We start from the raw sequence: 26,185 nt of genomic DNA on the forward strand, positions 1-26,185 counted from the left end.
TTTTTGGTAACTATTTTCCTGTGCATACTCATCTTTCCCATGGTCTCTTTTTCTTTCCATGCTCAACCCATTCCACCAAATATCAGTATTACACAAATTAAGCATCTTTTATTATTTTCATATTTCATTAAATCAATATTTAGCTATTATTTTAACTGAGCAATTATTTTAGGCTGCTGCCATTAGGATGTAAAGTCCTCTAAGAAAGAGATCTCATTATCTATTTTTAGTTTCCTACAATCACCTCTAGCATAGTGATTGGCACATGGTAGACAATTAACAAATAATGATCAAATGAATGGAAAGCTTCATTAATCTTGTTTTACATATGTGACCTCAGCTGATTTCTTTGGGATGTCTAGGTACCTCCATTAGAGAAAACATCTTTCTTAACATAAATAAATGGAAACTATTTAAGACAGGAGCTTAATAAGTATTTGGCAAATATTCTCCAATCTGTGCCCTCATTGTTTCCATTCCCTGCAACTCTAACCATGTTGATCTTGTGACTGAAAGCTGAATCTCCCTGCAATTCTCGTCTCCTTAGCCTAAACCATCCTATACACTACACCACTGCAGTTATTTGTTCTAGAGCAGGACTCCCCATCATCCAAGGTCCTGTCTTAGTGTTAGGTTTATATTTTAATTTACCCCCCCACACCCAATATACAAATCTGCCACACTGAAATTTTCTATTTCTGAACACATTTCTTTCCCCCCTACTTCCTTTCTTTTGGTGTGTTTTCTCTGCCTACATCTTCAAATTCTGCACACTCAAAACCCATTCGGCTACCCTTCCTTGGAAGAAATCTTTTTTTTGACCCACTATCTTTCATGATTTAAGATTCTAGAGCTTCACGTTATGAGGCTTACTTACCACTTATATTACTTCTTTTCACTTTTTAAAGATTTATTCATGAGAGAGAGAGAGAGGCAGAGACATAGGCAGAGAGCCAGATGTGGGACTCAACCCCAGGACCCCAGGATCATGACCTGAGACAAAGGCAGGATGCTCAACCATTTAGCCACCCAGGCGCGTCCACTCTTCACCTTTTATTGTAATTATGTACATGTTATCTCTTCCATTAAATCACAACAATCATCTTCAGCTCAGGAAACTTTTTAAATTCAGCTCTCAGCAGCAACCAAATATAGATTATTATGCATTGCCTTAACTGAAATCTAATATTTTTATTAAATTAATTAAACAAATTTTAAGATACATTAAAGAAACTAGTGTACTCCAGTATTCATTATAATAAAATCCTCTTGAGTTCTAAAATAATTATGCCTTTAAACTTGTAAATGTGGTGGGGGCACCTGGGTGGCTCAGTTGGTTAAGCATCTGCATTCAGCTCAGGTCATGATCCAGGGTCCTAGGATTGAGCCCTGCATCAGGCTCCCTGCTCAGGGAGGAGTCTGTTTCACCCTCTACCTCTATGTCTCTCTGATACTGCTCTCGCTCTCAAAAACAAAAAAAAAAAAACCTTAGGCTTATAAATCTGGGCTGTGACAGTAAAAATAAACTACATGAAGCATTTTTGCCATGATGCATTTTTTGAGCCTTGTTTGGTTTTACTCTTTTTTTTTCACCTTGGTGGTGATCACAAAATGTGTTCATATCACAAGAATATTGTGATAATTCTTTTGAGCTATGCTCATTAGTGCATTTTTTTTTACATATATGTCATACTTCAATAATGCTTAAAAAAAATCAACAAAGACACATCTTTCAACTTACTGTTGTACTTGATGGCTACAGTTTGCACTCGTGAAGCTAACAATCATCTGCAGTTTCTCAGTTGCATAGTTCACAAACTGCTGTTTAAAGGCTCTCTCCTTAGCACGTGTAGTCCAGGTCAGCCTCTCGTAAAGATACAGAGCTCCATACATACTTAATGAAACAGATATGAGTTTCCACCCTACAGTTTTCCAAATCTGTAAGATAAATTCACAGGTTACTTCAAGAAAGAATATCACCACTAGGGAGATTGTATGTTAAGGCATTTTAACAAACTTATCAGCTCCCTACAGATCTTTGAGTCAAATCCATTTTTTTTTTTTTAAAGATTTTTTATTTTTTTTTTTAAATTTTTTTAATTTATTTATGAGAGTCACATAGAGAGAGAGGCAGAGACACAGGCAGAGGGAGAAGCAGGCTCCATGCACCGGGAGCCCGACGTGGGACTCGATCCCGGGTCTCCAGGATCGCGCCCTGGGCCAAAGGCAGGCGCCAAACCGCTGCGCCACCCAGGGATCCCTCAAATCCATTTTTTTTAAAAAAAAGATATTCTTTCTCCATGAGAAAATGTGAAGTTATTAGAAATCAACCAAGATTAAAAAGGAGTACATAAATATCAGGCAGGAACTTTCATAACCTGCCAGACATTTGCTAAGTTGATATATCTCAAAAGAGATGTGAATTTTTTTTTAGGTCAGAGATTTTAAAAACCAAACTAGATAACCCTACGTTGTTAATGAGGTGAAAACAAAAAAATTTAGCAGTTAAAAAGAACTACTACTAAAAAATAATCTTTAATATTTTAATGCAGATTCCTTTGTATTCAGAGAAGGCTAGATAAGGGACTTGAATCATCCTCGTTACTCCAAAGTACAAATATCATTTCTTTACAGGCTGTGAAGTGAAAGAAGGGAACATTATTTTAAGGTGTAGCTAATTGGTGGCATTTTTTTTTTCTAAAGCATTCGTTAAAAATTTATACTATGGCAATCACTTTGCAATATATGTATATCAAATCATTATCTTGCAAGCCTGGAACTAATACAACGTTATGTCAATTATATTTCAATTTTAAAATAAATTTACATTTTTAAAAGCTTAAGATTAGACCTGTGCAACTCATCTTTATTCACTAATTTTAACCAACAACTTTTCATGTCATTTTACAGACTATCCTGGATATAAAAGTAAATACACCTTTCTTTTCATGATCTAGCAGACAGCTTTGCAAAAATTCCAATTTTAATTATACTAAAAAGGATTTCTTACCACTCCTCCAACAACAATGATGCCCATAGAAGTTCTAGATGTGAGAGAAGCCAATCCCGTTATTAAGGTAACCATGAGTTCTTCCTGTGAGGCACTGTCTGGTGTTGCTGGATTGGTCGGAGCAGTGGGAGTAGAGGCTAAAGATCTAGGGAGCTGATAAGGTTGGGGAAAAAAATTATTATTACAATTAAACTACAAATGGAATAGTTACATTTATAAAGTCCTATTGTATTTCTTCTACAGTAGTAAATCCATAAGAAGAATGACTCCAATGAGTTTACCATAAATATATGAAATAAAAACAGTCTGAAAATTATTTTCTACAATCAATACTGGACCAGTGATATGATGAATAATGAATTTTCATACTATATGATTCCACCTATAACAGTAGGCCCTCAACTCTCAAGAGCAATTGAAACTGTATCTTAAAAATCTCAGACACATCCTTACAAAATTTTTTAAATTAAAAATTAAAATCTACACTTCAAAATGCACTATAAGAAAATTGAGACAAGCCATAAACTAGAAAACATATCTGGAAATCATGTATCTGACAAAGGATTTATATCTAGAGAATACATAAAGAACTCCTACAATAAGAAGCCAAATACCCAATTAAAAAATGGGCAAATGATCTGAAGACATTTCATAAAATACATAAATGGCCAATACAAGCACATGTAAAGATGTTCAAAATCATTAGTCATTAGGGAAACACAAACTGAAACTATATGAGGTAGCTCATCACGTCCACTAAATAAAAAGGACAAAAACAAGTCTTGATGAGAATGTTGAGAAACAGAACCTTAATATACTGCTGGTGGGAATGTAAAATGAGGTAGCTGCTTTGGAAAACAGTTTGGCAGTTCCTCAGAAAGTTAACATGTAGTTATAGTGTGGGCCAGCAATTTCATTCCTAGGCATATACTCAAGAGAAATTAAAACAGATGTCCACATAAAAATAGTACATGAGTTCATAGCAGGGCAGCCCCGGTGGCGCAGCAGTTTAGCACTGCCTGGGCATGCTCCTGGAGACCCTGAATCAAGTCCCACATCAGGCTCTCTGCATGGTGCCTGCTTCTTCCTCTGCCTGTGTCTCTGCCCCTCTCTCTCTCTCTCTCTCTCGTGTCTCTATGAATAAATAAAATCTTTAAAAAGAAAAAAAAATAGCAGCATTATTCATAATAGCCAAAAAGTAAAAATAACTCCAGTGTCCATCAACTGATGAATAAAATGTGTGATATCTATAATGGAATATTATTCACCTATCAAAAATGGGAGTATTGATATATATTACAACATTCATGTACCATGATGATGAACCTTGAACATACTATGCTAAGTGAAAGACACCAGTCACAAAAGGCCACACTTTTTTATTATTCCTTTTATAGGAAATGTCCAGAAAGGGCAAAATATGGCAGTTCAGAAAGCTGACCAGCAGAGGGCTGGAGGTAGGAATGATGATTGACTGCAAATGGCCACAAGGGTACCATTTTGGGGTGACAGGTTCTAACTGGATTGTGGTAATGGCTTTATAGCTCCATAGATTTTCTGAAAAATTGCTGATTTGAGAAATTCAAGTTTTCTCTAAATGCTTCCATTTCCTCTAGAGTCAAAACTTCAATTTTATTTGAAAACAAAAGCTTTTAAGGAAATGGAACACCTGGGTGGCTCAGTGGTTGAATGCCTGCCTTTGGCTCAGGGTATGATCCCAGGGTCCTGGGATTGAGTCCTACTTCAGGCTCCCTGCAGGGAACCTGCTTCTCCCTCTGCCTAGGTCTCTGCCTCTCTCTCTCATGAATAAATAAATAAAATCTTAAAAAAAAAAAAAAAAACTTTTAAGAAAAAAAAAGGTTCAAAACTGAATGTAGAACCACCTACAGAGACAGTACTAAATGAAAACACTGGGATTACCTTTCCCTTTGCATTTATACCTAATTCAGAAATCGCTCTCCTTGATAGGTATTAGCTCATATATATGCAAATTGGACACAACTAGTTCTATCAGAGAAATCACCTAATAAGCAAGATAAAAAGAATCTCAACTGGTAGAATCAAAGATGCATAACTGTGCAGTAGAGCAATACTAATATCAAAATAAAAAGCTTATTCAAAAAAAAAAAAAAAATACCTGGAAGATAGGCTCTGATAATCCTAGCAGCACCCTCTGAGCATTCGTTGGGCCTAAGAAACGATGAACAAGGGAAGACCAGCCCAAGGAGAAGCGAAATACAATATCCTCTTGAAAATCTGAACATAACTTGTGACAATTTAGGTCATAGCTGAGATCAAATTTCTTGCAAGGAATCAGTGTATGTAGCTTATTTTGTATACCAGTTGGAAGTAATGGCTTCAAATTTTCTAAACAAAACGAAATTATGATAGTTAAGAAACAGTAAGTATTTTACATTTTATAAAACACCTAAAGGAAAATAAATCATTTCCCAAGGAAATAAATAAGAAACTACACATGAACTGGTAGACATAAACATTACCAATGATTTCTTGCTGGGATTGAAGCATTGAAGCGTTGACTTCATTGGTGCACCGATCAGCCAAATTTCTTCCCATACCATCTTCTATATGCTTATTTAATTCCTGTTAACATGGTACACGTACCCATTATTTTTTCTCTAGAACACGTACAAATTTTATAAAAACTTTAAAAATGTAGTAAACACTAAACGATCTTATTCTGGGATGCCTGGGTGGCTCAAGTGGTTGAGCATCTGCCTGTGGCTCAAGGTGTGATCCCAAGGTCCTGGGATCGAGTCCTGCATTGAGCTCCCTGCAGGGAGCCTGCTTCTCCCTCTGCCTGTGTCTCTGTCTCTGCCTCTCTGTCTCTCATGAATAAATAAAATCTTAAAAAAAAAAAAAAAATCTTATTCTAAGAGGATATAACTTTTCTGTGTACTTTACATACAAGATAATTTACATTTATTACAAGAGTGCACAGGAGATTTAACAGTTCAATCATGTACTGGTTGCCATGAAGACACTAAAATGGCTAAATCACTAAATAAAAATGTAGAAAAAGTGAGGAAACTGAGTCACTTTTAATGACAATTTAACTTACATTTTTATATACTTTCAATACGCTTGGAGTGGGATGAAACTCAGAACAAAATTCATCAACCAAAACAGACAGTCGACAAATTTCATCTGTCATTGCACATGAAACCTGAAAATATGAAGTTAAAAAAAATTAAGATTACTAACTACTCAACCAAATTGTAAAAAACTTAACAAAATGTGGGTAACAGGGATGACATTTTTAGGATTATGAAAAATATTTTCATTCTCAGAAATTTATTTAAAGATTTTATTTTTCAGTAATCCTACACCCAATGTGGGGCTCAATTCACAACCCAAGATCAGGAGTGGCATGCTCTGACCGAGCCAGCCCCTCAATTCCCAGAAATTTTAATCATACGGTCACCAACCCACCTTGTTTGCCACCTCTTCTGTAACCGCCCTGATTTTTTTCTTAACATCCAGTGTTAAAAGGTTCATCTGGTTTCGGATAAAGTCCAGTCTATCAATTTGATCTTCCCTCTCTTCCAATGAATAAACCCTATTGTAGTATGCAGAGTAATTAATTCTCAGGATATATTAAAGTCCCAAAGCAATTAAGCTAGGGCACTCACTTATGTACTGAATCATCTGTTAGCATGATACAGGGAAAAGAAAAAAATGAATCTTGTATTTCAACATCTAAAAGGATTCAAATAATAGTTCTTTTATAAAATATTTCATAGATGATCAGATATAAACTACTTTGTCTCTCTGCCCATGTGACTCTGAATCCCCCAAAGAATTAAAAGGATTTTCCAAACACAGATATGAATTGTCACAATAAAAATACTGGCTTCATTTATCACATCTTCTTTGTGCTCTGTTTAGTTCCAATGTCCTGTATTTTTAAATTCAGTAATATTAAGGTCAATGGGTGGACCAAAAACTCACTTTGGCTACTATAATAAAGCAACTGAACTGGAGGAGGTATAAATGACAACACAATCTCATACAGAAATAGTGGACTGGGCCTGAGATCAGACTGAGTTCTCACTCTTGTGTTTCATATATTGGAAATGTTCTCATTTTGTATATGATGCATTCCAGCAAAAGTATCAAAATTGCCTAATTTTGTTGCCTACAGATTTAGGTATTTGTTCCCAGTAAGATTTTAATGCATTTAAAATTTCCAATTTCCAATTTAATGTCTTCTTAAACTTAGTCTCTGATGCTTTATATCTTTCCCTTGATTGGCTTAAGCCCACAAACAGTTCAATTAAGGCTTAACATCATTACATGTGTCATATCTAATAATATTCTCATCTTTAAGTGTACCAAATCTGTGAAAACTACCCTTTTCTTCAACGTTAGCAAATTCATGTATTTATTTTCATCTTTATAAGGCAATAAATGGAATAAGAGTGCAGGACAATGACACATGGGATAGTGCTTACCAAACTGACTTTCTGGCTTGCAGGTAATACCACCTTGTTTGTTTACCAGTTGACAAAAAACAAACACAACTGGCATCAAAGAGAGATTTCAAGGTATCAATGTATAAATATATGAAAAATGGGTCATAGGTAAAATTGAACAAAAAAGAGGGTCACCTCTTTTTCGGACTTCTTCAAAAAATTCCACTTGAAGAAATGGTCCTTCCACTGCTTTAAAGATATTTTAAAACTACAAAACATGTTAAAATCACAGCTCAGAATACTGAGATCCAAGGAATGTAAATGATGTATTTAAGGTTGTAGAATAAAGATTTATAATTTCAAATAGTCACTTAAAAACACGCAAGGTTGTTGACTTTAGTGTGAAAGTATTTTAAAAATAACAATTTAAAACCTTAGTCTAAGGAATTTATACTGACACAAACTGACATTTTTATTTTGCAATAAAATGAATTCATACCTTTTCTCTGCTGCTGCCACGTTTATTGAATCCATTATGCTTTTCACAGTATCTAGTATCTGTTTAGCTCTGATAGTGTGCTGTTCAAACTTTGTTTTCACTGCTGACTGCGAGATACACTCCTGCGAGGGGCCCAAGCCATAACACATTACTGTAATTCCATCCAACATTTTCAGGAATTTAAACACAAAAACTTGCTGTTTGTAATGATAATCAAAACATAAATAAGGACAGAAAATAAATGCATGATAAACACAACTTAAAATAAAGGTCAACAAAAAAACTACAAGAAATCAAAAGTAAAAAGGGCCTTAACAGCAAGTTCATATCTTTTGTGTAATTTTACACAGTAATGTGCAATGGTTGTTTGACTATTATTTGTAAAAACAAATAGATACAGAGGGTACTATTTTCATGTTAAAGGTTTCTCTGCTAAAATTACTAATTTTATCTGGACTGCCTTTAAGTTACTTCTGGTCTGTCTTTATTTTTCTCATGCTTACAAAACAGATAACCTAATGAAGTTCTTGACTGAGTTATACATTAGAATCCCACAGTTTTAAGAAATTAGCTGAATGATAGGATTCACATAAGGTTAAAAAAGACTTGTACATGTTAAAACTTGAACTTGAAAAATACTCTTTAGCAATGAACAACCTAAATAGTATTTTAGTTTAGAAAAATATCTACAGCTATTTAAAAGATAATCCTGTTATGGTCCTTGGTCTACAGTCTGCATACAGGTCTGAATGATGCCCTATCTCGTTTGTTTCACCTTCAAGCTAATTGTAGCTCATAAACCATTCACAGCTGTACAAATCAGTTTCATAACCAGTGCTTTTTTAATACAAAAGAATACATTAGAATGCATCACATATAGTAATGGATACATTTATAAATTGTTTCAATTTCAATACATGTCCATACAACTTATTTAAAATATTGACTGTGAATTCATAGCTGAAAGTTCACAGAATTATTACATTAAAACTGTCCTTTCCCTCTTTGTAGTAAGTTAAATTCTGCACTAATATGACATCTAAAAACAAGTACAAGTGTTCATAAACAGAGAAAGGGCTATCTGGTCTTTGAACAATCAAAAAATGCTTCTCTGGGCCACAGCAGCAATAACTATAAGAGGTGTTTTGTAGGAAGCCACATTTATTCCCTGTGATGAATTTTTAAAAATTAGGGATGTATCCCAACTCTCCATGATTTCCATGAATTTATCTTCTTGAACCTCTTTTCACTGTAACCAAACTATGGTAACTATTCTTTGTCACAATAAATGGCTTTCAAACTTTAAAAGGTATTCATTTAATACTATAGTATTTATTATCTTGAAATCGTTAGTATGTTACATATTCAATACACTACTTATATATAACCTATGCTTAGCCTTCACAACTCTAAAATGATTATCTGTTCAATTTAGTTAAGTTAGAAAAAAACTTTTAAAATTTCTTTTGCCATTTTAGCTGTCCTCTGCAGTACTTTAAGGTATAAAAATAAAGCAGGTTTGCTTCTCTAGCTATAGGACATTATGAGAGTTATTCATTTAGTCAACAGTTCATAAATCCTTAACTTTAGCCCATTATTTTCTTTCATTGCGTAGCTTAACTTTTTTTCATGGTTAAACTTATTTATACATCACTCAACATCACTAATCCTGAAAAGATCAGTTGTAGAAAAATACAGTAATTCCCTGTTCTGTATTTGCCTACAGAAAAACCACCAATAACTACACAATATTAAAGTATAAACTGCTCATTTTTAACAACCAAAAGCAAGCTCTGATTTTCTTTAAATAACTATCTCATAAACTGACAGATTAATCTCCATAAAAACAATAATAAAAGCATAAAAATATTTTTAAAAGAAAAGAGGTTAAAAGAAATTCTATGTTCCTCGATGAAGCAGATCTAGGTATCAGCAATGAAGACCCAAAATTTGTAGATAATAGCACAGTATTAGAGCTAGACCAGAAAGAAAATATTTTCACAAGTTATTAGGCAATGTAGGAGTTATTCCTTGATTCAAAAATATACTATCATGAATAAATATAAAGAAAATAAGCAATCTTCTAGTCAAGAAGTATCCCACACTGATGTTCCCACTGGTCAAAAAATACCAAGTCAACCTATAAAAGAAATAGTCAATTCTGAAGCGTGGGAAACTTTAATTTAAATATAGGTTTTTAAAACTGAATTATTTCTCAGAACCCTTACTACACTAATATTAAGGTTTATGAACAAAATAGTGAGCAGCAGTTTCCAGACTTACTTTATCAGAAACTCTAATTTTCCTTAGGGAGACAAACCATGAGACTCCTAACTCTGGGAAACAACAAAGGGTTGTGGAAGGGGAGGTAGGAGTGGGGGGTTGGGTGATGGGCACTGAGGAAGGCACTTGATGGGACGAGCACTGGGTGTTATATGCTGGCAAACTGAACTTAAATAAAAACAAATGAAAAGAGACGCCTGGTGGCTCAGTGGTTAAAGTGCCTGCCTTTGGCCTGAGCATGATTCCGTGGTCCTGGGATGGAGTCCCACATCAGGCTCCCTGCATGGAGCCTGCTTCTCGCTTCTCTCTCTGCTTGTGTGCCTGCCTCTCTCTCTTTCATGAATATTTCTTGAATAAATAAAATCTTTGGGGAAAAAATAGAAAAAAAAAAAAAAACCTCTAATTTTCCAAGGAGGTTAAAGTACTATGCCAAATCAATTTAAATGTCATCTTGCCAGAGTATCCTATAAACTATCTTAAAACTTATTAAGGATGTAGAACCAAAGCAATAATCACATCTCAGTTAAGATAGTTTTCTAACTTACTAATAATATCTAAAGAAGCCTGCTGGTAGTTAATTATAGATTTATAGATACTAGTATTTATGTGTAATTAAGACATAAAATGGCTTTGTCAAATCCTCTTAACAGACCTCAAACACCCAATAACATGATATTCATCATTCCTAACTTATTATTTTGATAGATTTTAAACTGACAGGACAAGTGCAAAAAAACCCATTAATGTACAATAGAACTTCCCCATTTGTTTACCTTTCCTTCTCCCTCTCCATACACGTATGTCTATATTTAGAAATGTACATATATTTTTATACATATTTTTTTCCTGCTGAACAATTTGACAGTTCTTTGCCACCATCACAACTGTATTAATAAATATATTAACGTGGGTCCCTAGAAATGGGGTCATTTTCCTATCCAATCAAAAAAACAATTACTGCATTCACTGGAGCAATACTATTAATGTAACATACAATCCATTTTCAAATTTTACCAGTTGTCCCAGAATGTCCTTTACAACAAATTCACTGACATTTTAGAGCAGAATTATTTTACCTCTTTTTTCATCTTATAACCAAAACGATTAAGAATAGCTAATGGCCAAATATTTGAGCAAAGAAATTTAGATTTCTAAATTATCTTTACATTATACACTTGTTCAAATACAGGTTTAAAACATTAAGAAACATATTGACAGGATTAACGCTGATTTTCTTGATTGATTTTAAGATTTAATTTTGAAGCCTTATTTAACTTGGTACTCCAAATGTTCTCACAGTGTTTTGTTCCTTTGGAACCAAATGAATCTCAAAGTCTATGGCAAAAAGTAGACTACTAAAATGCTAACCTTGGTACAACTTTTCACAAAAATCATTTTCTAAGACTCAAAAAAAGATGAATTCTAGTAACAAAGACAAAATGTTTATAAAGGACACATTCTGTGATCACAATACAAAGAAACCAAGAAATAACCAAAAGTTAGATGGAGAGAATCAAAACACCTGATTCTTAACAACTCCTATATTGAATAGGATATGCCAACAACTATAATTAAAAACTATTAAACAATAAAAACCAAACTGGATACCGGAACCCTGGAATATGTCCAAAGTTACATCACAAATTCACAGCCCTAATTTTTTTCCAAAGGAACAAAAAGCAAAACACAATTCCACTTAAAAAAAAAAAAAAAAGGGAGGGATCCCTGGGTGGCGCAGCGGTTTGGCGCCTGCCTTTGACCCAGGGCCCGATCCTGGAGACCCGGGATCAAGTCTCTCGTCGGGCTCCCGGTGCATGGAGCCTGCTTCTCCCTCTGCCTATGTCTCTGCCTCTGTCTCTCTCTCTATGACTATCATAAATAAATAAAAATTAAAAAAAAAAAAAAAAAGGAATACAAAAAGCAGAAGAAACTATGTTTAAAGATTAACATAGATTTTAATGAATAAAAACTAAAAAATGCTATTTATGAATGGAAAAATTAACCAAGGGCTAGAGCTACATCTTTGGAGGATAAAGCAGAGCAGTTAAATCACTGGCAAATCCAAATAAGGACAGAAATTATATGTGTATATATATATATAAGAGTGTATGTTATACAGAAGTGAAAAAGAATATAGAACTTTAAAAAATGAACAGTTTGGGGATGCCTGGGTGGCTTAGGAGGTAAGCATGTGCCTTTGGCTCAGGATATGATCCTAGAGTCCCGGGATTGAGTCCCACATTGGGCTCCCTGCATGGAGCCTGCTTTTCCTTCTGCCTATGTCTCTGCCTCTCTGTGTGTGTGTGTCTGATGAATAAATAAATGAAAATCTTTAAAAAAAAATACATAAAATAAAAATGAACAGTTTTATCCAACAAAAATACAGGAAGTCATAAATTATCGAAATTGATTTAAGAAGTAACAAATTTCAGCTCTGGAAAAAAGCTGAATAGAGTTGTCAATGTAATCATCAAAAAATGCTTTGGCAACCAAGACAAGGCTTTTTTTTTTTTTTGCCTGATTACATCTTTAGGTAAGTTCAAATAATTTCTAGCTGATTCTCTTACTAAATCTATCATACTTTTAATTCAAAATTTCAAACTCTATAAAGTCTGACATTCTCCATAACTTTATGTAAAAGCTCTTGCACAGTTTTTTCCATACATAATTTTTAGACTCCCAAAGAACTATTACAATAAAAAACTGCCAAGTTTCTTCTAAAAACATTAAAAACAGTAATTCGTAGATCTGATTAGTGCAATCACATGGGGAGCTTTGTAATATATACACGTATATACGATTGCTAGGTTCAATCTAGCCTCATTGGATCAGTCTCTGGGATAATTCAGGAGTCTGCAGTTCTCTAAAGCACCTCATGTGATTCTCATGATCAGCCAAGGTTTAGGAGCCAGTGCTCTACAGCACAGCTTCTATTTCTTCTCATTCCCACTTCTTCAAGGAGATATTCTGTCTGGGTAGCAGGAACCAATATGAAACAGGTTATAAATGTGTAACAGAACAGTATGATTTGGTAGGAGAAATCAATGACAAATATCTAAACACACACATAGAAGAAGGAAAGAAAGAAAAGGTCAATAAATAAGACAAAGGGAGACAGAACAATAGATCTTCTCCCAATATTTTCTCCATGGATGAAATAATTGATAAAGAGTGAGAAGGGCACTGCATCTCTTTGTATAGGCAAAAGGGAAAGGGAAAGAATATAAACAATAGTCTGACTGGCACTTCACGTAATCTATGGTTTAGCTTGGGACAGCATATGCTAATATCCCAGGGGCCTCTGACTTTAGAGAGATCTTACCAAGATAGCCTCCAATGGGCTTTCCTTCTTTAAATACTTTGTCATCACCTACTTACTAGTCTATCTCCAACTCTCCAAATTAAAGATAGAGGATAGTGAGCAAATGTTTAATTTAAAAAATTCTGCCAAGTACATTCAACATTTATGTCCTTATTACTAAAGCTATTCTGACTTCTAAGGAAGAATAATTACAGAAAGAAATGTTTTCATTTCTGAAGTCTTCGTGTTCATTCATGGGTGAAGAGGGAATATGCAATATAAGCAGAGCTAGGTTAAACTGGGCTAAATAAGAGTTTGTAAATTAACATATAAAGAACTCTTCAGTCAAACATAGGATGAGTTTTAATGTCTCTGAATGAAATACCTACACCAAAATATAAGGAAGTATGCTTCCTTCCCAATGCTGCAAATACATGAGCTATTTACGTGCCCTAACAGTACCTACCGGATTCTTAAAGCACAGGATACCCTATATCCTAATTATTTTTGTATTCATTTGTTTAGGATATTTGACATAAAATGTAGAGAATAAACAGGTGACAATACAGTTTAAAATGTAATAAACTTCTGTCAAATGACATTAACTACATTCCATATCTATAAATAGTATGGTACAAAAGAAAAAGACAATCATCTTCACTTTGCTCTATTACCCAAATCTACACTTGATCTTAGCCAAAAGGCAGAGAAGCAATTTATTACCCATTCTAATAGCAATTACATTTATTTAATCTTACCTCAAATTACTGAAGAGAATTCCACTCATTGCACAACACATGCAATATTAGAAAATAGTTTCTCATTTAAATACAACTACGTAAGAAAAAATAAGAAATTACAATCTTTAATTCTCAATTCTTACAGATCATCCATTTTGCAGGGACTTCCTTTCTTCAAACTTGTTTCACTTGCTGTGGCAGTAACTACACTAAATAACAGCAAGCAAAGGTTATTTGACAAAAGAGAAATAATGGAAACAGATTATCATCATTCTCCAACCAATGCTAGGGTTTTATATTACTCAATGCATTCACAAAATTCCTACCTCAAAGATTTGTTCAAAATTCTGAAACTCCTGTAATCTTGCCTGGAATCCTTCGGCAAGTGCCCCACCTGTAATATTTAGGTCAAGAGTTTAAAACCTAGAATACAAGATAAGATTTCTAGCACATTATTTCTACAGTTGTACTTGTATTTCAAAAGACAATCCAATCGATAATAATACATACCACCTTCTGGCATCCCCTGTGCTTTCTGCTTTCTAGCACTAAGAACTTCCTTTGCTGAAACAAAGAAAATACGATTCTGTGCCTCTAACAGATCCACAACTTTAAGTTCCTCCACCAAGAAATGTAGACATCTTTCCATGTGCTGTCTGCGTACCTAGAGAAAACAGTGTACTGAAATAATTCTAGTAATTAAACAATCATAACTGATAGCTACAGACTTATACTAAACTCCATTTATAGTGATATCGTAAGTAGTAGTTTCCATATACTTAAGTCCAAAAATTCTGATAAATGAAGTCTGATACTTGTTGACAGGATACTGACTTACATGACTATTTGACCAAAAAGGTAGCATGCAAGCAACAATCACAGATTGGGTGGCATTTTTATTTCCTTATGCTTATTTTCCAAATTATTTATTTATTTATTTATTCATTCATTCATTCATTCATTCATTCATGAGACACACACAGAGAGAGGCAAAGACATAGGCAGAGGGAGAAGCAGGCTCCATGCAGGAAACCTGATGTGAGACTCAATCTCGGGACCCCAGAATCATGCCGTGATTAGGGATTAATCCTGATTAGGGATTAGAGTTGCAACTTTAGGTTTAAGATCAGCACTTTGGCGTTAATGTTAGGACTAAGAGGAGGCCTAAAAAAAATAATTAAAAAAAAAAAAGAGGGGAGCCTGGCTGGCTCAGGGGGGTATGTGACTCTTAATCTCAGGGTTGTGAGTCCAAGCCCCACGTGGGTATAGAGATTAAATAAAACTTTAAAAAAAAATTAAAATTAAAAAGAAAATTAGGACTAAGCATTAGAAACTAGTTAGGGTTTAGTACTAGACTTTAGCATTGTGGCTGCGGTGAGATCTTTATCTTAAGACTTGATAAAAAATTAAGCTGGGGACGCCTTAGTGGCTCAGTCACTGAGTGCCTTCAGTTCAGGGCGTTATCCCGGGGACCTAGGATCAAGTCCCGCATCAGGCTTACTGCAGGGAGCCTGCTTCTCCCTCTGCTTGTGTGTGTCTCTCATGAATAAATAAAAATCTTAAAAAAAAAAATTTAAGCTAAGCAGGAATGGAAAATAAAACAATCTGTGGATGATATTTCCTAATTCTGATGATTAAATGAGACTTCAATTTGAAAGAGGAAAATCTCAATCTGCTTGGGAGTATAAACTGGTACAAGCACTTTAGAAACTCTTTGGCTGTGTTTACTAAAACAACATATTCTTTACCTATAATCCAGCAATTCTACTGCTAGATATATACTCACAGATTACTGATCTTTGCAGTACTGACATTTTGAGTCAGATAAATCTTTGGTTGGGAGGGATGTTCTGTGTTATGGGACTTTTATTTTTTTTTTTTTATTTATTTTTTTTTGTTGTTGTTGTTATGGGACTTTTAATAGCACCCCTAGCCTCTACCCAACAGATGCCAGCGGCATACTCTTAGAGTTGTGATGACCAAAAGTGTCTTCAGACATGGCCAAATACTCCCTGGGGATCAAATCTGCCCAATCCCTCATGTTGAAAACCACTGATATACACTACACCCAACAGAAATATATACTTATGTGCACCAAAGAAACATATGTAAGAATATGTACAGCAGCACCTGAATAACAGCTAAATATAGGAAGTCTACCCAAATGCCCAACACTGGCAGAATGAATAACTGAAATATACTTATTCATATAAGCTAAAATACTACACAGTAATGACAACGCACTTCAACAATGCACAAGAGTATGGATGCATATCACAAATGTAACGTTGAGCAAAAGAAACCTGACATAAAAGTAGATACTACAGGATTCCATTACATAAAGTTGAACAACCAAAAAATTAATCAAGGGTGTTAGAAGTCATGGTAAGCGCTCATCCCCGTGAGGGAGGACAGAGACTGGAAGGGGGAGCTGGGAATGTTCTGCTTCTTGACTGGATCTTAACAGAGGTTCGTTCGGTTTGTAAAACTCACACTTATGATTTGCACACTTCCTGTTATGTTATACTTCAATAAAAAAGTAAAACAGTTTCAAGATCTAAAATAATTAAATAAATAAAATGATTAGATAGCACATCTGTAACCATTTTCCGAAGCAGCTTAATATTCTAGTCTCTATCACATATCCACTTCAGGTTTTTTTGTTTTTTGTTTTTTTGTTTTTTATGATAGTCACACAGAGAGAGAGAGAGAGAGAGAGAGAGAGAGAGAGGCAGAGACATAGGCAGAAAGAGAAGCAGGCTCCATGCACCGGGAGCCCGATGTGGGATTCGATCCCGGGTCTCCAGGATCGCGCCCTGGGCCAAAGGCAGGCGCTAAACCGCTGCGCCACCCAGGGATCCCCCACTTCAGGTTTTAATTAGTCTTTTCTAAAGTAAAAGAACAGCTACTTGTGATGTTCCATAAGATACACTGTTTTCTCAGATAACAATGTACATGACTCTTTCACAACTTAAAAGAAAAAAAATAGTAACTTACGTCTTCCATATATTCTGGCTCTGATGCAGAGGCATCCCAACGATTATTCAAAATGAAAATATTAGGCTTGGAAAGTCGTTCATTTACCTTGTGAAAAAACTGCTTTTCCTAAAAAACATCAAATACCCAAGAGTATGTTCACTTTTAACAGCTATTTTATATTTACATTTATAATTGAAGATCTAACCTAAAAGTCTGAACCATTTAGACAATAGTGATTAATCCCCATTGATAAAGAATCCCAAAGCACTCTGAACATTTGGCTTCTCAAAGATGTGAAAATTAAATTACAAGAAGGCAAAACTGAAGATTTTCCTGCTCCTGCCATGAGTTTTTTCTGAAATTCAGTTTAACAAATATTTATGTCTCTACTTTTGGCAGAACACAATAGATACTGCTGGATATGACAGTAGTCCATATTTTCAAAAAGCTACTTCAAATCTTTTTTAAGATTAGACTAAGTAAATTAATAACAATGTAAGACATATATATATCATAGTAACAGAGAGAGCTATGTGACCTAAATGCTATAGATACATGCTGTGCTTATTCAAAGGAAAGAGACACTGTATCTATTTGGAATTAGGAAAAGCTCCATAAAGAAAGAAGTGGTGATTAAGAGAGAAAGAAAGAAAGAAGAAAGAAAGAAAGAAGAAAGAAAGAAAGAAAGAAAGAAAGAAAGAAAGAAAGAAAGAAAGAAAGAAAGAAAGAAAGAAAGAAAGAAAGAAAGAAAGAAAGAAAGAAAGAAGTGGTGATAAAGATATGCTTAAAAGTACTGGTAATGGCCTTCTTAAAGACGAGAAGTTGGAAGGGAGGGAAGAATTGTGGGCAAAGAATAGCATCAACAAAGACACAGAAATCAGAATGTACATCAAAGCTTGTTTATCAATATCAAAATAATGGGCATTATTCTAACAAAGATTTTTTTTTCTTAAGATTTTAAATATTTATGCTTCTTGTATAATCTGACATAAACAACTGTGTTGTTGCAGCAGCCTGGTCCATGTGATATAGATCTGACTGTACAAAAACTGTACACAGTGACAAAACAGAGCTCTTGCTATAACCTAGGTGATAATGGTGTTTAGCCATTTATATGTTTATGAGGAATAACAATTTAAAAAAATCATACCATAGTTTTGGATATTGGAGATCTATAAATTCTGGAGTTTATTTAGGATGAGTCTGGCTCTAGACACATATAATCTAATCTATTAAGTTTGACAGCAGCTTAGAATGCACACAAGTAAGGTGGAACCTAGAATGTACAAAAGTAAAGCTGGGAAAGGTTGACAAAACTAGAAGTATGAAAAGCTTTGTCTGCCAGGTGTGAGGGTTAGGGGAAGGGTAGGAGGGGGGAAGTGTTAAACTTTATTCAAAAGACTTAAATCATCATCCTAACAATTCTGGTGCCCATTCCTTCTGAAACTGGCAAATAACCACAATCAATGTCAACAACCACGTATCACACCCTGAAGTTAAAGATTCACTAGAAGCTACAGCCATCAAACCCTAGATTCCCAATTATACTTAAGACACCAGAATCAGCTCTTCTGGTCCGACTGAAACACAAACTCCTTTGTTCACCCCTGATATTAGAGGTTCTTTCTAATCCATGATTTGGATTTTCCTCACTTTTCACAATTAACAGACACTATCTCATTTCCTACCAAACATAACAATATGATTAAATCCTACCGTGTTCATTAGTGTTGATTCAGAGTTTGCAACCAAAACGAAGACATCAGCATCTAAGCAAAACTTATCAATCCAGCTATCCAGCTCTGTAGTGACATCTGTACCTGGACTAATGGAAATAAGATAAAATTATATTTTTTAAAAAATGTATTTTATAATAGTTTTTTAAAAATTTCATTGTAGAAAAAATGTATAACTTTTATGAACTGAAGTCTAAAGGACAGGATTTCTACTGGTTTTCAGCACAAAGCCTAGGAGATTTATTTTCTCACCTATAAGAGAGTACTTGTGCCAAGCTGAGTCTGTTTTACATACTTCTATATTTATTCTGCTGACAAAGAACTCCCAGAGCTTATCCATTTGAAAACAAATGCTAAAAAAATTTACTAAAAAACAAATAATCTTGTGATGTTTGATAAGGAAATGGTCAATATTTTGATCTTTTAAATCTTTATGCTTTGGAAGGTTGAAAAATATTATATAACCAAAATCAAAAGTGCAAGCAGCTATGTCCAGTACAACTCAAAATATTTAAGTACTCATGAGCATAAATAATAAAACACCCTATGCTAAGACCTAGGTTTAATATACCATCTTACTATAAAATTATATTGCAGCTGTCTACACACTGGCTTAATGTACCCTGTGATAATGTGGCAAGATGAGAGGCAAGGGTCAAGGACATAGTCTGGCCACGAAATAAAGCAAAATTAAAAGCCCATCACCAAAACCAAAATGGTTTCCACAAAACACCGAAATTTTAACTGAAGAAAACAAAAGAGCATACCAAAATTTTGAAAAATCATTTAACTACCTTTTTTAATTAAGGACATTGCTTAGCATTATCATTTTACTTATAGCACTGATGTAGTAAAAAAACATGTAATAATAAATATCCAATTAATTCTTGAACAATGAAAGGCTATGTAAATTGCCCAGTAAAGTAACTTTGGGAAATTTGGTCTCAAACATAAATTTATTAGTAGGGAGCCTGGGAGGCTCAGTCAATTAAGCGTTGGACTCAGTTGGACTCAGCTCAGATTGTGATCTTAAACCCTCCATCAGACTCCATATTCAATGCCAAGTTGGCTTGAGATTTTCTCCCTCTCCCTGTGCATTTGTGCACTATCAAATAAAATCTTAAAAAAAAAAAAATTTATCACTAGTTAAAAAAATTTACCTAATCAGTGTTACCTATCTAGTTATCTAGAATTAGACAATCTCCAAGGCACACCTATTTATCTAAACTACAGTCAATCTAGAGGGGGAAAAAAAAGTTCTAATATAATTAGACTAAGAAACTGGTACTTTATGTAATGAGTAAAAAACAAAAACCTACACTTTTTTGTTCCTTAATCTAGCAAATGAGAACAAAGCAGCAACTGTTACGTATTATATGCTAAAGCACGCAGTATTATTCTATCAAATAAACCTTTACGAGGCGAAAACACAATTCATATGTAATTTTACCTGTCTACTAAAACCAGGTCATCTCTCAAGAGGGCACATTTTGCCTTTGGCCAAAATACATGTACAAGGCAGCCAGCTTTCAAGTCTTTGTCCATATGAAGGGCATGGGCCAGCTGATTGACTGTCTAAAGTGGAAGGGAAAGAAAAAACAAACTCTGCTTGTTTTAAAACTCAGTAAAAAATTAAAAACCCTATGATTTAATACATTTATTTTTGCAAAACATGTACAAAAAAACAGAACTTTAAATAATTTGAAATAAAACCATCTCAGCAATCTTGAAAAGCTGAGTTTTAGAAACCAAGTGTGTGTGTGGGGGGAGACCTTAAAACAGTTTACTCATCCATTCTGCAAAAATAATCAGAGCTGGTAACATTCTAAATGCCCAACAAATAAACTCTGGCAATGGAATCCAAAGTAACACCTGAAATTGATATTGTATGTATGAGAACAAATTTATATTAGGAGAAAGAAGGTAATCAAATTGCACATGTGAAGCCATTTTGTTTACAAAATACAGAGAAACATACATTTAACTCTATACCACAAGGGTTTCCCCTAGTTTTAGGAAGCATGTGAATTTGGAGTTTCTTTTTGCCCATTTGTATTTTCTGTCCCTTCTAAAATCTACCGCTTAGAAAGGGGTGAAAACAGAAGAAACACTTATTAAGATAGGTTTAAAAATACCAGACTAAAAAAAAAAAAAAAAAAAACCAGACTAATAAGATGAAAACAATACAAGAAAAGCTCAATGCGTATTCTTTTAATAAGATTGTTCTCAGTAGGTATTTACTCACATAAGCCTGTCAGACATCAAGGACTATGCCTTCTCTTTCCATTTGAATTCACTAAAATATTTCTACTTCTCCAGATAATTTCTGACATATGCTAATTTATTAACATATTACTTTAATACCTTCACATATGTGTTAAATATACAATAAATACAAAGTGCTTAATATAAAAATAATATTCAAGGAAAGGACACCAGTACACATACAAATGAACTGTAGAGGTATCAATTTTTAAAGGGCAACATCCATTTTCAAATGAGCATGATAGTCCTGATTAAGGTTGAAGTGAATCTCCATAGTGACACTGTTAGCTAGATTTTATTTTTGCTTGCTTTCATAAACTTTTTGATAGAATTATAAATTTGTACTAAAATCTTGATGTCTGGTCTATAACATTAAGGTAATAAAAGCACCTATCTGACAGAGTTGTGGTGAGGTTTGAGTTACTGCAGGCACTTAGAATACTGCCTGGTACTTAGAAAGCGTACAATGAAATATTAGCTGTTAATGTTGCAGTTCTTTTACTAAGTAAACTAGTGTAGCACGAGACTCAAAGTCCGTACCTTAAAGCAGACCACTACTTGAGGTAAACAAGATTGAGTTACCTGAGCTAAATCAAACAGCAAACTCAGAGAACAAGAATTAGACTCGTGGATTCTACTGTTTTGTGAAAACTAAAATGGCATGGATATTTAAACACCGAATTTTTCCATTTGTGGGAGAGATTTTAAGAGAAAGTGGGGGAAAAAAGACAAGAGAAAGTGAAGATATTGAGAAACACCTTTTTTCCCTCTTTTGGCTAAAGGAACCTAGTGGCACTAAACTTAAGAAATTTTTGAAAGGAAAAAAGAAATTTTTGAAAGGTAGGGAATTGTCATTGGCCTTTATCTGATAAAACTATTTATTCATGAAACGTCCTCACTAAATATTCCAAAAATAAAATAGTTTCTAAAGGCACAGATGTAAGTCAAAAACATTCCAGGGCCCAATTTTTTAAGCGAAGTTTTCTTTCAAAAAATGAAATTAGATTTGAGATTAAACACTCAATGTTTAATAACACTTCAATGTTATTTTCACTGGGGACATTATTTTTTAAATGTAATAAACTGGGCAGCCCCAGTGGCACAGCGGTTTAGCGCCGCCTGCAGCCCAGGGAGTGATCCTGGAGACCTGGGATCGAGTTCCACGTTGGGCTCCCTGCATGGACCCCGCTTCTCCCTCTGCCTGTGTCTCTGCCTCTCTCTCTGTGTATCTCTATGAATAAAAAAAATCTTTAAAAAAAATAAATAAATGTAATAAACTTTTAACTCTAAGGACAAGTTTTATTCTTCTAAGAAGGTATGCTTTAAAGTATATCCTAATAATTTAGCTCTGAAGCAAAAAAATTTTAGAGTATTCAAAATATTAGTGATGGCTTTAAAGCTACAAATAGAAACATTAATGGTTCTTCTACTTCTAGCAATACAAACATCTAACAGAATTCTTTCTTAAAAGGAACAAGGACATTATTTCAAGAACATTATGAGGCTAACAAAGATTATACCTTCACACTCTTTTTTTCATCTGATCCTTCTGTCATAAGATAGGCTTTATCTCCATCAGTTCCTTCAACACTCAGGAAGCAATTGGTTGTATGGCCAATCCCACTAGGAAGGACTTTATCCCACAACATTGCATTGATAACAGAGCTCTTCCCACTGCTTGTCCTAAAGAATGAATATATAAAATCATAAAGACAAAACAGTAAAAACCTTGTTCTTTCACTGGGTCTAAGGACAACTCTCTTAGAATTCAAACTTTGTTTACATTTCATCAGATTGTACTTTTTACAAAAGTTGCCAACTTGGTTTACACAAATATCAGGAATGTGCACATTTCTGAAAAATAGAGGAAAACAAATCCTACCTTCCCATAAAGCTATTCTTGCCTTTTTTATCTTTCTTGCTACTTGTGGCAATTTGAAATCACAGCTGCAGATTTTTCCCACGATGAGATGTGGTCTACTGTCCTCATGTCCTTAAATCTGAATTCCATCTTTTTCACATTCAAAGCAATTACCTATTTCTCCTTATCAAATAGGACAACTGAGTCATCATCTCACCAGGAGCCCTCTTCCTTCTCATTCCCACTCTACCCTAATCTTATTAGGGCCTATTTATGGACCTACCTCATACTAGACTCTGTAAGGCCCTGTAAGGTCAAGCAGGAGAAGTAGACCAAAAAAACCCCTACGGACACCCAGCTTTGTGGAAAAAATTAAGGGTATAAACAGGGCACTTTAGAATAAAGTAACTGAGAAAGAATACTTTAGACAAAGCAGTCAGGGAAGGTTAATGATATTGTTAACATTTAGAATGAGATCTGAAGAGTGTAAAAGAACCATAGATAGATAAAACAAGATAAAGGAAATTCTAAGTATAGTAAATTGCAAGTGCTAAAAAAAACCCCATAAGAAGGGCTTAAAAGGCCTATAACGTTAGTTTAGTAAGTAAATGCTTCCGTTGATACACAGCACGTGATATTTGAGCAAACAGGCATGGACCTAGTCATCTGTCTTTGCATCCCTAGGGCCCACCAGAGTGTACAGTACACAGGAAGTTAACAATTGATTCTTAAATGAATATATGAGCTGTAGCAGAGATCACTCTACCACTCCAGACAGTTACGTTAACAAATGGCACTTCCTATTCTCCCTCTAGAAATCACAGGGCTGAGAATCCTTTTGCATATCATTTATCTATATTTCAAGTCTTAGAACTGGCTAAGAAGGGATCCCTGGGTGGCGCAGCGGTTTGGTGCCTGCCTTTGGCCCAGGGCGCGATCCTGGAGACCCGGGATCGAATCCCACATTGGGCTCCCAGTGCATGGAGCCTTCTCCTCCCTCTGCCTGTGTCTCTGCCTCTCTCTCTGTGTGTGTGACTATCATAAATAAATAAAAATTTTTAAAAAATTATAAAAAAAAAAAGAACTGGCTAAGAAGCCAATTCTTAGAGATGAGCATCTTTCAAAAGTATAAATATGGATGACCTTTAGAAACCTTCATTTTATACCTAGAGCTAAAATGAACAAATGCTTTTCATGCTAATAGCTTTAGCATTTAAGAAAGGGAGAAACTCTTGTGGGGCAGAGGGGGAGGACCATCACTTGCTGAAATATCAGAAACAAAACTTGGGGGATATGACAGGAAAGCTGATTACTGGAAACTACCCTTAAGAGAAATAAAAAAGGATTACCTGCCAAAAAATGCCACTTTCATATGTCTCCGAGACAGCACCTCACCAATGATGGAAAGCTTGTTTTTATAACCCTGTATTTCTATCAAATCATCTTCAGTAGCTATTTGATCAAGTTCTGGATTCCTGTATGTTGCTACAAAATTAAAATGGTGTCAGAAAAAGTGATAAAAATGAGTATTAAATTGATTATACAACAGAATATCTAAGAATATGCATGTATTTTGGCTTTGCTCTATATTCACATGGCCATTTGAAAAGTAAAAATGCCATAGTTATCTGAATATTTGGTAAAAGGTGAATGCCTTGTTCCATAAGGGGGTCGTAAGAATCCCGCCCCCAAAATTTCAAAATTATTTAAAAATTACAGGGGCTATCCTCAAGCTAAAAATCTGGTGAGGTACGGTTAGGAAGGACAAGAAAAAATGTTTGACTCTACTAACCTACCAAATGTTTCCCCACTGTCACTTTAGAAGTTTACGGAATCCCTCCCTTTTCACTGTACCATTAATAGTCCTGTGATCTTAAGAACCAGAAAAGATTTCAAGTTGCCTCCAAAGTAGTATTTCCCCAGTAAGATATTCCTCAACAACACAGTCTGAGCAGTTATACTCCCTTCTGCCCTTTCCCCACCACATTCCAGCCTCATTTGAGAAGATAAGATAGGTCTGCGATCTAAGCTGACTGCTTGCTGACTCGGGGAGGAGATAATGTATAATGGCTTAAATGTGGGCTGCCTGATTTTTTAGTCCAGGCATTTACTGATCACGAGCATGATGCTTAAATTTTCTGTGCCTTGGTTTCACCTTTAAAATAACTGCAATTAAAATCTGTCCCAGCATGGATATAAGGATTACATGCATAATTAACGAAGTGCTTAGTGCTATCCTTCATACAACCATTTATGTCTTAGGTTATTAATACCATTTAGTCTTCCTCCTTCGGAAGGCAGAAATGGGTTTTGTTAGGGCATCTCTCCTAGAATACAGTGCAATGCCTTATATACTGAACACGTTACACTGAACGCATAAGTTCAGTAACTACGGGTGAAAGGATAAAGCCCCTGCATATATTTTCAACCTTATTATTTTTAAGACTTGGAGAAACTAACCTTCAACAAAATGGGATCCTTCAGTAACAAACTCCAGTAACTGGTCAAAGATTGCAGTAATTGCCCTCTTAGCCAGCACAAAGTGCTTCAGTGGAGAAGCAGATTCTGCCATTATGTTACTGGGGGAAGAAAATTAAAGTTAGAAAAGCACGAATTAGGGATGCCTGGGTGGTGGCACAGGTGGTTGGGCATCTGACTCTTGGTTCCCACTCAGGTTCTGATTTCAGGGTCCTGAAATCCAGCCCAGAGTCAGGCTCCATGCTCAGGGGGAAATCTGCTTAAGATTCTTCCTCTTGGGGGCAGCCCAGGTGGCTCAGCGGTTTAGCGCAGCCTTCCGCCCAGGGCGGATCCTGGAGACCCAGGGTGGAGTCCCACGTCGGGCTCCCTGCATGGAGCCTGCTTCTTCTGCCTGTGTCTCTGTGTCTCCCATGAATAAATAAATAAAATCTTAAAAAAAAAAAAAAAAAAGATTCTTCCTCTCCCTGCCCTTGAAATTAAAAAAAAAAAAAAGTTAAAAAGAAAAAAGAAAAGCACAAGTTAGACTGTATGATAAAGACATGCAAATTAATGACAGCTTCCTGCCAAATTAACTCCCCAGTGAAATAAACTTAAACG

At 35.0% G+C, this 26,185-nt stretch overlaps 1 protein-coding gene across 2 annotated transcripts in view; it reads right to left on the reverse strand.

Moving 5' to 3' along the window:
- Positions 1-26,185, reverse strand: part of MFN1 (mitofusin 1) — a 32,018-nt gene that overhangs the window by 4,702 nt on the left and 1,131 nt on the right. For both annotated transcript variants that reach the window (XM_041731540.1, XM_041731541.1), the window contains exons 2-16: positions 25,571-25,689; positions 24,460-24,595; positions 22,770-22,932; positions 20,435-20,559; positions 18,965-19,073; positions 17,267-17,374; positions 14,780-14,933; positions 14,596-14,663; positions 7,946-8,067; positions 6,464-6,590; positions 6,093-6,197; positions 5,512-5,614; positions 5,148-5,377; positions 3,011-3,163; positions 1,742-1,938 (exon numbers count right to left, since the gene is read on the reverse strand). In XM_041731540.1, the coding sequence (XP_041587474.1) occupies positions 1,742-1,938; positions 3,011-3,163; positions 5,148-5,377; positions 5,512-5,614; positions 6,093-6,197; positions 6,464-6,590; positions 7,946-8,067; positions 14,596-14,663; positions 14,780-14,933; positions 17,267-17,374; positions 18,965-19,073; positions 20,435-20,559; positions 22,770-22,932; positions 24,460-24,595; positions 25,571-25,682 (2,012 nt within the window). In that variant the 5' untranslated portion in view covers positions 25,683-25,689. The remainder of the gene's footprint in view (positions 1-1,741; positions 1,939-3,010; positions 3,164-5,147; positions 5,378-5,511; positions 5,615-6,092; positions 6,198-6,463; positions 6,591-7,945; positions 8,068-14,595; positions 14,664-14,779; positions 14,934-17,266; positions 17,375-18,964; positions 19,074-20,434; positions 20,560-22,769; positions 22,933-24,459; positions 24,596-25,570; positions 25,690-26,185) is intronic.

The sequence above is a fragment of the Vulpes lagopus genome, chromosome 17 (genome assembly GCF_018345385.1).
Source record: "Vulpes lagopus strain Blue_001 chromosome 17, ASM1834538v1, whole genome shotgun sequence".
Classification (NCBI taxonomy): Eukaryota; Metazoa; Chordata; class Mammalia; order Carnivora; family Canidae; genus Vulpes; species Vulpes lagopus.